The sequence below is a fragment of the Chanodichthys erythropterus genome, chromosome 7, assembly GCF_024489055.1.
Source record: "Chanodichthys erythropterus isolate Z2021 chromosome 7, ASM2448905v1, whole genome shotgun sequence".
Classification (NCBI taxonomy): Eukaryota; Metazoa; Chordata; class Actinopteri; order Cypriniformes; family Xenocyprididae; genus Chanodichthys; species Chanodichthys erythropterus.
In genome coordinates, this window is record NC_090227.1 from 38,902,385 (window position 1) to 38,918,281 (window position 15,897).

The following is a 15,897-nucleotide window of genomic DNA, read 5'->3' on the forward strand; positions in this document are numbered from 1 at the left end:
TACCTCCTGAGAGCACCTTCACTTTATTTTTAAGAACTGAATTGAGGCTATCCCCTTTTCAAGACCATCACTGGAGAAAAATATAAAACCAGGACCGCCTGTAGACGGATGAACAATGCTTTCAGATAGACTCTGGAACTTTATGATTTATTCAAATGTTCCTACGTCAAGTTTATATGACTGAGGAACCGTGTGAGAGGGAGTTTCTTAAGGATTCCTCAAACATCTGTGATGTATGTGTCTCAGCTGTGTAGAAATGCAGCTCTTTTTGTTAGTCACTGAGAGGCTTTTTATAGTGGATTGTCCTGCTTTTACGAGTATGGCCGTAAATCTGCAACACAAGTGCACCAATCTTAGTTGTATATCGGCAAACTATTAGCATCATAATCAGTGCATTTGTTTTCATCTTCAATGTGTCTCCTAAAAGAAGAAAAATCATGAGCTTTATTGTCACAGTAAAGCCATTTACTACTGACCTTTCAGACCGTTTATGTGTCATATTTCTCTAGAACCCTGCCACTTCACACAACTGGGCTAATATATATTTTAAATAATGAAAAAATAAATAAATAATCCTTTTTAAAATATTTTTTGTGAGCATAAGAGACTTCATTTCAAGATATTACAAAATCTAACCAACCCTGTGTGTATTATATATATATATATATATATACACACACACATACATATTTTGTTGTTTTGGTTTTGATATTTCAAAAAGCATATGTTTATTCAAAGTAACCAAAATCAATAAATGTTGCTTTATAACCCTTTACCCAATTCACAAGAATTAGTAATCATTATTTTATGGAAATTGCTCATGCTAACAGCAAGACTGACTCATAAAATGTGGTCAGAAATGATAAGATGATAAGAGGGGTTTATATTATAGAAACTATGTGGATTGTAGTGTATTAGAGAATTAGAGAGAGAAAGAGAGCTCAGCAGAATATGTTTATAGGGATAAGTATTTTAGGTGTTTTTGTTGTGTTTTGTTATTTGTTTTTGTAAAATAAACATGTAAATAGCAGTAGAAAGTTCTTTGACTTATTTTACTGTCCAAAGGCAGAGTCCAGTGCTTCATATTTTAAAAACCACTTTCCTGACCAAAGGGCCCTATGGCTCTTATTGCTTTACTCAGTAATCACTGCAATTCCAGCATGATTATCACAATAAAACACCGCATAGCACATGTCTTATTATCTATCATGGATCTATCTATCACGTCATTGGATGTAAATTCCAAAAATGATTATAACATTTACGTATGAAAGAACAACACAAATTGAATTCAATTTACAGCATTTACATAAAAATAAAATACTTTGACATACATTGTTTTCTAACACATTGCGTTATATCTATAGAGTAATTGTGTTTGAATAGGTAAATGACCAAATAAATTCAAATGTACTATGTCTATACATATATCAGCTGAACATACATTTTAAAATGTGAGATCTAATAAATAAAGTCATTATAGTTAGTTGAGATGTGTTTTCTGCATTGTTGTATTGTTACCTCTTGGCCAAACTACATGCTACACACAGATGCGTTATAGAGACCACAGCAGTTTGCAAAATAAATTGTAGCATTTTTCACTCCACTCCAGGAACCCTCGAAAGAAATTGTTTCATTGTTGATAGTGCTGCTGCTGCAAAAAAGAAAAGAAAAGAAAGAAAGATTGTAGATTTAAACCACCTGAGTAAATATTTAAACATTTATTATCGCAGAGTGCTTTTGAATTACAACAATGCAACAATATTCTCTTGTCCTTACCTTTTAAAAAGTTCATAACAGCATTTTTCAATGTTTGGCATAGTGTTATTGAAGACTGTGTTTTGAAACAGATCCACACAGTCCAGCGGAGGGACAAAAAGGATACCTACAGGTAACAATGATAATGATAAACTTAAGTCAATACCAGATTGTACTTGATTAAAACCACCAGCTAGGGTTACTTTGGCTTAGTAGTTAAGATCTGTGCTGTACTTCACCAATGGCAAATGGACTTTCAATAAAACTTGGCTGCCTATACAGTAGAAAAGCGAAAAAATTTAAATATGTGCTGCCTGGTTACAGAAAACAGTGAGAAAGGCTGATGTCTTCTCTTTTGCCAAATAGGTAGGGAAACTTCAGCACCCATAATGCTCTGGGCATGTTTCCATTCAAGGCCACTTCTCAAATACCGCCTTGCTTTAGCAGGAAATACTGCTTAGCAAACTTTTAGTCACAGAGGTATAAAGAGCACCTGAAAACCATACTTGAGTAAAAGTACTGATACCTTACATCAAAAATGACTCCACTACAAGTAACCGATACGACTTGAGTAAAAGTCTTAAAGTATCTGATTTTATCAGTACTTAAAGGGATAGTTCACCCAAAAATGAAAATTTGATGTTTATCTGCTTACCCCCAGTGCATCCAAGATGTAGATGACTTTTTTTCTCGCACAAACCGATCGTTTCGTGTCTTAGGACATTAATGTGTCGTCACGAGCTGCAGGGTTTAATTTTGATTTGTCTAAGCAAGTTTTATTTACTGTTATAGTTGAAGTTCCCAATCACTGCTATTATTTGACTGACAGACGGCAGCGGTTGCCGTTGAAAATCATAATTTGCATTCGACTGAAGAAAAAAAGTCATCTACATCTTGGATGCCCTGGGGGTAAGCAGATAAACATTAAATTTTCATTTTTGGGTGAACTATCCCTTTAAGTATTTTACTCATGCTGAATGTAGGCTCAGAGATGCATTAGTGAATATGCCAGTGAAAATAAGAAACAATTGATTTTTAAGATGAAAAATCAAGTTTATTTTCTAAAATCAAAATAAAATTGAACACCTCAATGTTGCATTAAATCAAGGTCGACACAACAACCTTTTAAACGTCTCCAAACTCTCAAGTCTCAGTTGAGCTCAACTGCACAGAAAGGCTATAAGTAAACCAATATCTTTTAAAACGGTCGTGTCAATATAGCGGAATAAATAAAACAATGTTAAGTAAAATTAAATAGTCACTACTGTCTACTGTATGTGCTGGTTTGAGCCTCATCACTAGCTGCAGTCATTTCCTCATCTAATAAATAAAACATCTGCGATCAGCAACTACCTGCTAATGCACTCACATTCACATAAAGTAGCCTTGTTGAATAGTTTTGGGTGAGTAAAGGCAAAATGCACAAGATATAGTAGGCTACCTTCAGTGCCCTCAGATGATGATATCTCTTCTTTATATCAGAAACAAACTGCTGCAGAAAAAGTTAGCTGCCATGAAAAATGTAATTTGTAATTGCTTTACTCATCACAAATGTAGTGGAGTAAAAAGTACATTTACTTGTTCAAAAATGAAGTCAAGTAGAGAGTAAAAGTTGCCAACATCTTTGATACTCAGTACAACTACAAAGTAGCCAAAAAGATAGTTAAGTACAGTAACTAATTACATTTACTCAAATACTTTACACCTCTGCTAATTAAGATCGGACCTAACACCCCTAGCAATTCATAATACATCACTGTTGTTTTCTAGAGCAAGGCTTCATGGGCTAACTTCGCCTCTAATGTGTAATGTAAGTTGCTTTAAATAATGTCTGCTACATGACAACTCAATGGCATGTGGTGATGCATAAAGCTGTGATGTTGGTTTGACTAAAGTCAAAACAGCGATTTTGATGATTAGAGATTGCTTACCAGCAATACAGGCATTGATCAGGGAAACACATGTGCCTGTGAACAAGGCTCTGAGCACTATAGCAGATATGTCACCCTTCTTTTGTGGACAAATAGAGGCTGTGAAACAATAACATATAAAAATGATCAGTAAATGATGTTATTTTAAAAACAAAAATGTTACTGAACAATGGCAAAAAGAAGCCACAAGGTACAGTGACATGCAGAAGTTTGTGAACCCCTTGCAGAAAATGTGAATAATTTTAACAAAATAAGAGAGATCATACAAAATGCATGTTATTTTTTATTTAGTACTGTCCTGAGTAAGATATTTTACATAAAAGATGTTTACATTTAGTCCACAAGACAACAACAAAAAAGTTGAATTTATTAAAATAACCCCGTTCGAAAGTTTGGGAACCATTCGTTCGTAATACTGTGTGTGGTTACCTGATGATCCACGACTGTTTTTGTGTTTTGTGATGGTTGTTCATGAGTCCCTTGATTGTCCTGAGCAGTTAAACTGAGCTCTATTCTTCAGAAAAATCCTCCGGGCCCTCCAGATTCGTCAGATTTCCAGCATCTTTTGCATATTTGAACCCTTTCCAGCAGTGACTGTAGGATTTTGAGATCCATCTTTTCACACTGAGGACAATTGAGGGACTCAAACTCAACTATTAAAAAAGGTTCAAACGTTCACTGATGCTCCAGAAAGAAACACGATGCATTAAGAGCCGAGGGGTGAAAACTTTTGAACAGGATACAATTTTTTTTTTTTTTTTTCATTTAGTACTGCCCTTCAGAAGCAACATAAGACACTTAAATGTTTGCTAGAAGAAAAATTAAGTATAATTTACCTTGATCTTCAAATTCAAAAAAGTTTTTACCCCCCGGTTCTTGCATCGTGTTTCCTTCTGGAGCATCAGTGAATGTTTGAACCTTTTTAATAGTTGAGTTTGAGTCCCTCAGTTGTCTTAAGTTTGAAAAGACGGATCTCAAAATCCTACAGTCACTGCTGGAAAGGGTTCAAATACACAAAAGATGCTGGAAAACTGCAGAATCTGCAGGAGCTGGAGGATTTTTCTGAAGAACAGAGCTCAGTTTAACTGCTCAGGACAATCAAGGGACTCATGAACAACCATCACAAAACACAAAAACAGTCGTGGATCATCAGGTAACCACACACAGTATTACGAACGAATGGTTTGCAAACTTTTGAACGGGGTTATTTTAATAAATTCAGCTATTTTTTGTCTTGTGGACTATATATATAAACATCTTTTTTGTAAAATATCTTACTCAGGACAGTACTAAATAAAAAATAACATGCATTTTGTATGATCTCTTATTTTGATAAAATTATTCACATTTTCACAGATTCTGCAAGGGGTTCCCAAACTTTTGCATGTCACTGTACATCATTAGCACTAAAATCATTTAAGCCTATTTTAATGCTTTGAATAGATACTCACACAGGCCTCCAATCACAATACCAAGAGAGCTGAAATTAGCAAAGCCACACAGGGCATAGGTGCAGATGATTTCTGATCGAACCTGCAAGTGGTTTGAACAACAATTTTAATAATTCTGACAAACTTCAGATCACGTGTTTGACTGATTATTATGTTTTTTAATAGCATATTTATGCACAATTTGAAGAGACATTACATAAATACTTACTGAAATCCAATTATTGGTTCCATCATCTTCTAAAATGCCATTAAGTCTGTTGTTTTTGAGCTCTGAGAGCTTCTCATAGGCTACAAACTCATTGAGGAAGAGTTTAGTGCCAATAAGTTCAGCCACTGTAAAAGACTCGTCGTATGGAATTCCCATCATAAAGGCCACCGGCATAAACACGTAGGAGCAGATCAACTGCGGGGTTAAAAGAAATGGCTCTGTTAAAACACTTTACTGTTGAATATAAAGATTTGTAGGATTATGCCCCTTTAATTTTGATATAACATGTACATACACTGTATAAACATAAAAAAAAAACTTTTATTCAGCAAGGATGAATTAATCTGATCAAAAGTGACAGTAAAAGATTTATATTTTCAACTAAATGCTGTTCTTTTGAACTTTCAATTCATTTAAGAGAAAAAAGTATTACAAATTCCATAAAAATATTAAGCACCACAACTGTTTTCAACATTGATAATAATATGAAATGTTTCTTAAGCAGCAAATCAGCATATTAGAATGATTTCTGAAGGATCATGTGACACTGAAGACTGGAGTAATGATGCTTTGACATCACAGAAATTAAGTGCATTTTAAATATATATTAAAATAGAAAGTATTTATTTTAAATTCTAATAATATTTCACAATAGTACTGTTCTTACTGTAATTCTGATCAAATAAATGCAATATGTGGTAATACACACCTCAAAACTGACATCTGAGTATCCCACCATGCCTCCCAACCATCTGAGAGTAGCGTTAATGAAGTCCAAAATGGCAAGAAAAGCAATGAGGTTAGCAGCGATGTTGGCCACAAGCCCAATAGATGCAGATGCACCACTGCTGACAGCTTCCAAGACATTCTGCTCACCACTGAGCACAAACAACATGACATTTGATAAAAAACATTTGAACACAAAACATACGATATTTAGAAACATAAACTGCATATTTGAGAGGTGAACCCACCCACTGTCAACTTTAATTTGACTTGTAGATGTGAACTTGCTCTTTTCAGTTTCAGGGTAGGAAAGTTTGGAGATGGCTAAAGCACATGGGGCAGCCATCACCGATGCAGAAATCAAAGAGGAGGCATCAATCTGTGTAGAGGAGACTTTAATTATCCCATGGAGAACGTACATTCTGCGGTAAGAACTAAACTCACTTATTTATAACTGAATAGTTTTTCTTCCCCATTCCAGCTTTTCACAGGAGAATTTTACCAATGAAATGAAGTACATGTTGCCGTACCCCAAATGAGATGAATGCCCCCATAACACTCCCAGCAATGGTGGCAAATCCTCCAGTCATGACAGCATGAATCTCAGATTTGGTCATGTCCTTCAAATAAGGACGAATCAGGAGGGGCGCCTCTGTCTGAAACACATCAGAACATTACAAATTTATCATTGTCCCAAAATTGTTTAAGTGCCCTGAAGGATCTCCTCCCTTAAGAAACTGATCTGAATTTGTCAAGAAATGCTTTAGGAAAACTGAGTGCATTTATAAAGTTGCATCTTTATGTATTTAATTTAATTTTTTAATTACGTACATAATAAAAAAGGTAGAAAAGCTGTCACAAGGGCAGTACCCTTTCAAAAGGTACACCTTTGTACCTTATTTACCCCTTAAAGGGTTTGTTCACCCAAAAATGAAATTTCTGTCATTAATTACTCACCTTCATGTCGTTCCACACCCGTAAGACCTTCGTTCATCTTCAGAAAACAAATTAAGATATTTTTGATAAAATTTAAATATAAAATTAATAATGAAGCTTTACGAATCTTTTGTTTCAAATCAGTAATTCGGAGCGTGAAAGTCACATGATTTCAGTAAACAAGGCTTTGTTACATCATAAGTGTTTCGAAATTTCAATGGTTCACCACTGGGGGGCGTGACTTTGGCAGTTTGATACATGCTCGAACCACTGATTCGAAACAAAAGATTCGTAAAGCTTCATGAAGCAGTGTTTTGAAATCGCCCATCACTAGATATTGTTGAATAAAGTTGTTATTTTGTTTTTTTGGTGCACAAAAAGTATTCTCATTGCTTCATAACATAAGGTTGAACCACTGTAGTCACATGAACTGTTTTAAATATGTCTTTAGTAGCTTTCTGGGCATCTGAAAGTGTTAATGATCTTGCTGGCAGTGGAGGCCTCACTGAGCAATCAGATTTTATCAAAAATATCTTAAAAAGATGAACGAAGGTCTTGCAGGATTTTTAACAACATGAGGGTGAGTAATTAATGACAGAATTTTCATTTTTGGGTGAACTAACACTTTAAGGGCACATATTAGTACCTTAAAGGTACATGTTAGTAACTAAAGTGTACATATTAGCAGTGTTGGGGTAAAGCATTATTTAGTAACATGAATTATGTAATCAGATTACTTTTTCAAGTAACTAGTAAAGTTAAGCCGAAAGTATACTTTCAGTTTTTACACAAATGTGTGGGTCAGCGTACAGTGCTCGTGACGCAAATTTTGTTATCAGAAGACTATGTATGCACATACTGTACGCACCAGTGGATTTTTTTAATGCATTACTTTCCATGAAAAGTAACTAATGCAATTAGTTACTTTTTAGGGAGTGAGATAATATTGTAACACATTACTTTTAAAAGTAACTTTCCCCAACACTGCATATAAGTATCTAACGTGTACATATTAGTACCTTTTGAAAGGGTACTGCCTTTTTTTCTGAGAGTAAATGAAAACATGAAATGAATTATTACCTGACCAACAAAAATGTTCCCTGCCACACTGAGAGTCTCTGTAGAGGAGGTTCCCATCGTTACCTGCATTACCCAGGAAATCTTGACACAGAATAAAACATTATTAAAACAACATTCTAAAGGTCTCATATAGGTTGAATCAATACAAGAATGGACTGAGTCACTTTTACCTTTGTGATGACCCACTGCATCACCCCAAGGTAGTACAGCACTGACATCACACTGCTGAAGAACACCACTATAGGCAGAGCCTGTGCGTAATGAGCCACATTCAGTAGTAAAAATAAACCCATCCAAGCATTTCATGGAAAGTATTTATAATTACTAACCTGGAAAGCAAATATGTTTTCGATGAGGTCTCCAAACACAAATCTTGAACCGGCTTTTGTGTAGTCCAGAAATATCTGGGGGAAAAAAGAAAGAAAATGATTTAGAACAGGGCATTTAAAATCATGTATTATTGTTTTGTTTCAATAAGTTACCACAGATTGTAAAATATTACCTTAATTTAAAGAGCTATATTTTTATAAGTAGAATATAGATTATTTTAGAGGTGTCCAAATGTCTGAGGGCACTAGTGAAAATGCTCAAATGTTTCAAATTTAATAAAATAATAATAATTATGTTTTATATTATACCTGAACTTGCTTTCCAAGCCATTCAAAGGCTGAGAGACCAGGCTCTGTCCTAATGACAAACAGGCCAATGGCAAACTGTAAACCAAGACCCCAGAAGACAGTCCTCCAGTTCACCTGCTCAGAATTCAATGCAAACAATCTTTTTGTTAACAACCATTCAAATGTACCTTACACAGTTGTGGATGATTAAAATCATTGTCTATACAACTGAGACAGCAAATAAAAGTCTTAACAATCTGATAAGGTTTGCAGGAATTCCAAAGTCTAAAACAAATGAATTCAGAGATAAGCACGTGCAATAAAGCATGTAATGCAGGTATGTGTTTTTTATCACTCACCGCAGTTCTGTGTGCAGAGAAGAGAAATATGGCAATAATGAATAGACAGACACCGGCAAAAGAGATGAGCTGCTCTGGGCGCTTTCGTGTGTCGACTGCCAGCCATGCCACCAGCAGTCCCAGCACAATTACTATGAACACCCTGAAACATAACAACCATGAGATATGTATATAGTTATGATTCATGTATTTGTGATTAAATGCACATATTGTATATTTTATTACATTTAGAGCAGTGGTTCTCAACCTTTTCGATAGTCACTCATTGTCCAACACAATATTCAAAGACTACCTGATATATTTCCAGCAATTATTATAAATCTGTTTTTTAAACTAATTATCCACAATTTATTTTGTGACTTCAGAATGTTGCATGTTCTTCAATTAAAAACAACAGTTAATGTTTTTTTTTTTTTTTTATTGTATTGTAGAAATAACTGGTAACACTTTACAATAAAATCTCATATGTTAACATTTGTTAATGCATTAGCTAACATGATCTAACAATGAGCAATATATTTTTAAAGCATTTATTAATCTGACTTAGTAAAAATTTTGTTGGGCTTTGTTTGCTAAACTGATGTTAACAAACACAACTTTTGATTTTAAAGGAGACCTATTATGCCCTTTTCAGTTCAGTTCCAGCTCAAAACACCCCACAGATTATTTATTATAGCTTGTTAAATTTACCCCTATTTAGGTGTGAGTAAAAACACACTTTTTGTGTGTGTCCCTTTAAATGCAAATGAGCTGCTGCTCCCTGCACGCTTTCCAAAAGAGAGTGGAGCTTTAACAGCTCGCACTTTGGTTGATCAACAACAACAAAGCTGGAGAATCTCACGCAGCCAAAATGAGGATTGTCAGTAACGGTGTTCAGCCTTACATTGTTCAAACCGGAGTCGACACTGATGGAGAGACTCAGGAAGAAGTTACAACTTTTAGAATGAAACTGGACGTTTCTGAATGGTTAGTGGATAAATTTATGTAGTTTCTGTGGAGTTGATTCAACTCATCCACTAGCATGTGCCGTCATGTTAATCTTTTGTGCAAATCCAGCGTTGAATTGACCCTCGTTTGTGAAGCAGTCCGACATAAAATGACGGCATGACAACAACACTCTACTACAACAACTCTTCCTCTTCTCTAAAGCAGCCCAACATGGCCTCACCCCCTTTGTTGTGTGTTCCGGGGGGCAGAGTTTATGTAAATTTTAGGGTTAGTGATGTCACCAACCCCGGAAGAAGGTTGTTGTAGTCCCTACCAGCCGTTTGTTGTAGTCCTTAAAAAGCAATTTCTGTAAAAGTAAATAACTCCCTTTGCATTGAACTTTGAGCATCGTATCAGATGTTGTTTATGCTCAAACAGCAACATTACACACTAACTAAAGTTAAAAAAGTGAAATCATAATGAAGGACCCCTTTAAAGGTACACTACATAACTGTTGGCCCTCTAGCAGTTAAAAAACAAAACTGCATGTATTTTGCGAAAGAACATTGTTTTGGTTGTGCTTCGGCTCTGCGTGACTGCGTGCATGAATATGGTTCTTTCTCATAACTAAAAAAAGAGAGAGAGATTATCCTACTGCTCATAAATCATTCACTACTAGGCTTAAGAGATTTAACCAGTTTTGATGGAAAGGAACTCAAGATGACTAGCTAAAGATGTAACTGTAGCTTTACACATTAATAGACACGCTACTTCCTTGAAAATAAATTCCAGCACAGCACTACAATACCATAATGAAATGACCCTTCACAATAGATAATGCTTTACAAACTTAGCTAACAAGTTGTTACACGAGTACAAACTCACATTGTTCTAGTTGTAGTCGATATGAAGCAATTCATCAGCAACTTGTTAGCAACAAGATTACAAAAGCCACTTTTCTAAAATGCCATAGGAAATTCCAGAGGGAATGTTTCTCTTCTAAACAGCTCTTATAGTCATCTCCAAACCATTCCAAGCTAAATATACTCTATTGTTCAAAGGTCTGGGGATTTTTTCTTTATTAACACTTCTATTGAGCAAGGGTAAAATTTACAGTCAAAAGTAACAGTAAAGACATTTATAATGTTACAAAAGATTTCTGTTGAAATGCTTTTCTTTTTTTTACTTTCTATTCACAGAGGAATCCTGGAAAAAATGGTTTGCACAAAATTATTCAGCACAACTGTATTCATTGATAATAATAATAATTTATTAAGCACTAAATCAGCATATTAGAATGATTTCTGAAGGATCATGTGACACTGAAGACTGGAGTAACGATGCTGAAAATACAGCTTTGCCTTCACAGGAATAAATTACATTTTAAAATATATTCAAATAAAACTGTTAATAAAATTTCACATTATTATTGTTTTAATGTATTCTGATCAAATAAATTAGACTTCTTTCAAAAACTTTTAAAAATCTTACAGACAAATCTTTTGAATGATAGTGTATCCGACTCACCATTTTATCCATCTGATGTTGGACTTGAAACACCTTTGAGCAGGCTTGAAGAACCTCCTTATACTGTCACCCTTGTACTTATTCACTATTTCGCACACGACGATAAACACCCCCAGACAAGTGAGGACAACCAGAGCAATTGCCCTCTGGAAGTCCAAATAGCATGCAGCAATGAAGTATGCCAAATAACCTACAATTTAAAACACAAAAAACATGAGGTACTGTACACTGTTCACTTGAAAAAAGTATAATATATCACCATGTTTAATTAGAAACAAATAAACTCTTAAGAATAAAGGTTCTTTATTGGAATCAATGGTTCCATGAAGACCTTTTTGAACTTTTCAACACACAAAAGGTTCTTTAAAGTGGAAAAAGATTCTTGTGATTATTAAAGTAGTGAATAATTTCATCCCTTAAAACTCATCTTTGATCACCAAAATTACATATTTAACATATGTAACTTGCTTCATTTAGTATACACGTATCTATGAATATGCAAATTAGCCCCGCCTCCACTCACTCGCATGAGTTCAGAGATCCACTCGGTCAACTTACTGAGGTAAATGCTACACAATGGTAACGCTTTTTACAACATTGGACACATAACAGTAATTAATGTAATTAGCCTTTTGCTTGACTGTTATCAAACAGCTAATTATGTTTTGCTAATGTTACACAAACTATGATGGCCATATCAGAGTTAGGGTGCGTTCACACTTGTAGTTCGGTTCGTTTGGTTCATTTGGTCCGGACCAAAGAAGAAGAAAAAAACATTCAGTCCTGGTCCGGTTAGCATTCACATTGGCAATTTTATCACCGAACCAAAAGATACCGAACCTTAAAGGTACAATGTGTTATTATTTTTTCCGCTAGAGGTCGCTAGAAGCCTATTCAAAACAAAGGCGTAGTTTGATGACGCCAAGTTTTAGAGCGGAAACTTGGGACATGTGGTCTCCATTTCAACAGACGGTGCAAATGAATATGGATTTGAGTCTGGAATAACTCATGTTCGTGGATGCGATTACTAACGTTACTGTAGTATGAAGCAGAGCAGGACCGAGTGTTGCGGGAGATGAACGAGGAGCTGGAGCGATTGATCAACAAACGCCTCACGAGCAGCGGGACTTTTATTATGACACAGACGCCGGCGCCGCTCCCGCTTTTCCGGTCATGAGCTTACAGGAGCTGTCCTTGTCGACAGAACCAGCGGCAGATGGTAAACAGTAATTATGTTCCATAAATAAGTAACACAATCCACCATAAAACGTGCAAGAAGTAAATAAGGAACTGCTTGAAGCAAGCTAGTGGTTTACTGGACGCTAGACACTACTTCCGCATTTGTCCACGGCACTGTTGTCATGTGGTTTCCACGTCAGTAAAGGCGGTAACAAAGGTAACTGACGTCATTGACAGGCGACTGCACTGCCCCGTGTCACTGTTTAGAATGGGAATTTTCTCATGATTTACAAGTAGTTGAAAACATTAGAGATATTGTTTGTAATCAGCTGGACAAAATATATAACACTAGCCTAGTGGTTTTTGGATATTTTACTGCAAAAATTTTACATATTGTACATTTAAGGCATAGGGATACATTCACAACCTGATTGGTCGGATTTTATGACGTATTGCCCATTTTGAGAGGGTACTTACCCAACATGCAAAACAGTGCTGTTTTCTGAGGTAAATGCGCTCGTTGTGTGTGTGTGTAGCGGTGCTTAGCCTGCATGTGATGGTATTTTGGACAGCTGGGAACTCGTGAAGAGCTTATAAAATGTGTAAAGTAGTCAAAACACCGGCGGGAATCCATTCGTCACACACACAAATGATCTGCTGCGTGGAGACGCGCCTCTGATGCCTGTCATGGGCAAACTCGCTACTATGACAAGAAAAACCGACATGCGTGAGGATTCTGTCCATTTTAGGGTCTCGTCTTCCTGTTTTTGGTTCGGTTACATGTCTTTGGTCTGTGTTGCGTTCATATATCATTCGAACCGCACCAGGGTTCGGATGGCAGCGTTCACATATGTTCAAATGAACCGCACTATCCGAGCAATCGCACCAGGGTTCGTTTTAATCGAACCAAACATGACAAGTGTGAACGCACCTAGACAGCTCTAACAATCACACTTTGAACAACAAAGAACGTCAGTGGAGAAAGGCATATAGTTCATCATAACATCGTAATATACATCATACACCTGCAATATTGCTAAATCTACACGATTTTTCATATCAACAGATATATACAGTGATAACTGTCTGGAGACTCCCCCGCTTCAGAGCGGTCATAGTTAATGATATGCTAAAGCTCACTGGTACTTTGACGTGATTGGTTAGTTTGTGACGTAAGAAACACCAGCGATTTCAAACCGCGATTTTGAAACTGTCTTTAGATCACTGCAGTTTTAAAGAGAAAATACTCAGCAATGGTGTTGACTTATGAATTTTCACATGGTTTGTCTTAAAGCATATTAAAAACACCACAAAGACATATAAACAATATAAAAAACTGAAGAACTGAACTGTTCACTGAAACCTCCTTTTTGAACCTTTATTTTAGAGTGCATAGATATAAAACTGGGAAGATGAAAATATGTTACCTGCAGCAAAGAGTCCCAATGCAATGTATTTGATTATTTTGGAGTGTGTCTTGCAGAAGATCTCTGTGGCTGTGATAGGTATGCATGCTTTGCTGTGGTAAACAATGAATAAATAGCTAAAAATCTTGCACATGTGAAGTGTAACAGCATTATTAGGTTGACAGAGTCAATATATTTACACTTTCGTCTATATCTTTTATTTAGGATGAGCTTAATATGATGCATTATGCAATTATGCATCATTTCCAAATAATGTGACAATCATGTCATCTGAATGATGTCGTATTCACTGATTAGATTCACAACCACACCTAAGACATGATTTTGACTCCCTCTCTGACTCTTCTTTATCACTGTCACTCAGGTCTTCTGTTAATTCATCCTCCTAAAGATAAAAAAAATCGAGATTTTTAACTTTGTTAACTTTTCAGAGAACTTCCTCATACTTCTTCAAGCCTACCTTCACAAATGCTGGATTGTCCACACCTTGTTCATTCCCATTCGGAACGATTGTCAACTGTAAATCTTCTTTGTCCGCTGTTAGGAAAGTAACAGAAAACTTTTTACCAGCTGTAATGAACCTTGATCCAACAATTCCTTAAGAGCTACAAGTTTCTAAACACGTCCGTTTTCACACTTCAACCGAACAATCATTAAACAACTATCTACAAATACGAAACCAACACCTCTTTTATGCAAACCTTGGTAAAAACACCTGTTCACATACTTGTTTGAAAAATAAATCTCTAAAGAATGGAGAAGTAAATAAATGACTTACTCATTCTTTGTTTTCTGTGACAACTGCTGGGTCTTGAACCTTGAGCTGGGATATATACTCTGCCCACTTGGAAATCTTATCATTAATTAACTACACACTAATGTGTTTTTATTTAAGATACTTGCACGTTGCTATCAGATTACTAGTTAGTGATGACTACACTGTCATGAAACAGCGTCTTTTTATCATTTATTACAATGAAGCTCCTCCTTATTTCCAGAGGCCAACAAGATATAAATTAGAGGAAAACAAACTATCAGAAAATAACAAAAATGTAACATGACGGAGGGCCTGCAATTCTATGGCCGTCCCAGAGGCAAAGTCACACGGCGAGCAGGTGGCAGAGAGGAGGGGCTATTATTATTATCCATATAATATAAAACACAAGCTCGATTACCAGTCAAAACTGGCCCAAAACAAGACCGAAAGGCCCTGCGCCAGGATAAATTTATGAGGGCCATTTATGAATCATGGGTCATTTACTTTTAAACAACTTAGAAGATAGTATTCAAACTACATTTGAATCAAAATCACCTGTCAAGTTTATAATATATATTACATATCAGCATATGAGAGTCAAATTGGATGACTACAGGGAATCATCTCAAGATCACTCATTTAAGTGTGAAGTATGTTACTCAGTTCCCTGATCATTCAGTTTCAGCGAGTGAAGAACAAATTTTATACTCACGTGCGTTATGTATTATTATGTACGTTATCGTCTCTGACAGACAGCATGTTGAAGCTGCTCAGGTCAAGTGATGTTCACTGCAGAGCCAAATGGCATCCAGCTCTATGGATCTAATGGGTGGAGGGATAGAGTTATGGGTTAGGTTAGGGTGTTATTGGTCCTTCTAACTCCAACCATTACACCCAAATTACATCTAGAGAGGGGGAGCTGGACTTTACGCTCCACCCATGGCTCTTCAGTGAGCAGCCTCTCACTCAGGCCGCCATTTCCCACCCTCTTCTCAGAAAGCGATGTAGATTTTA

The 15,897-nt window shown here is 36.0% G+C and overlaps 1 protein-coding gene across 3 annotated transcripts; it reads right to left on the minus strand.

Moving 5' to 3' along the window:
* Nucleotides 1-85: 85 nt before the first annotated feature.
* Nucleotides 86-15,047, minus strand: slc28a1 (solute carrier family 28 member 1). 3 transcript variants are annotated; one of them, XM_067390499.1, is made up of 18 exons: nt 14,905-15,047; nt 14,587-14,663; nt 14,438-14,511; nt 14,127-14,218; nt 11,521-11,710; nt 9,067-9,208; nt 8,729-8,842; nt 8,420-8,494; nt 8,261-8,341; nt 8,091-8,171; nt 6,605-6,730; nt 6,323-6,453; nt 6,058-6,226; nt 5,349-5,543; nt 5,141-5,222; nt 3,690-3,788; nt 1,780-1,885; nt 86-1,651 (listed from the first exon to the last, which is right to left on the minus strand). In XM_067390499.1, exons 1-18 carry the CDS (start codon nt 14,906-14,908, stop codon nt 1,534-1,536), a joined length of 1,956 nt encoding a protein of 651 aa, XP_067246600.1. In that variant the 5' UTR covers nt 14,909-15,047; the 3' UTR covers nt 86-1,533. The 3 variants fall into 3 exon arrangements, with proteins under 3 accessions (XP_067246600.1, XP_067246599.1, XP_067246601.1); XM_067390498.1 differs by having other exon boundaries at nt 86-1,654; XM_067390500.1 differs by lacking the exons at nt 86-1,651; nt 1,780-1,885 and adding an exon at nt 2,723-3,250.
* Between the last annotated feature and the right edge of the window lie 850 nt (nt 15,048-15,897).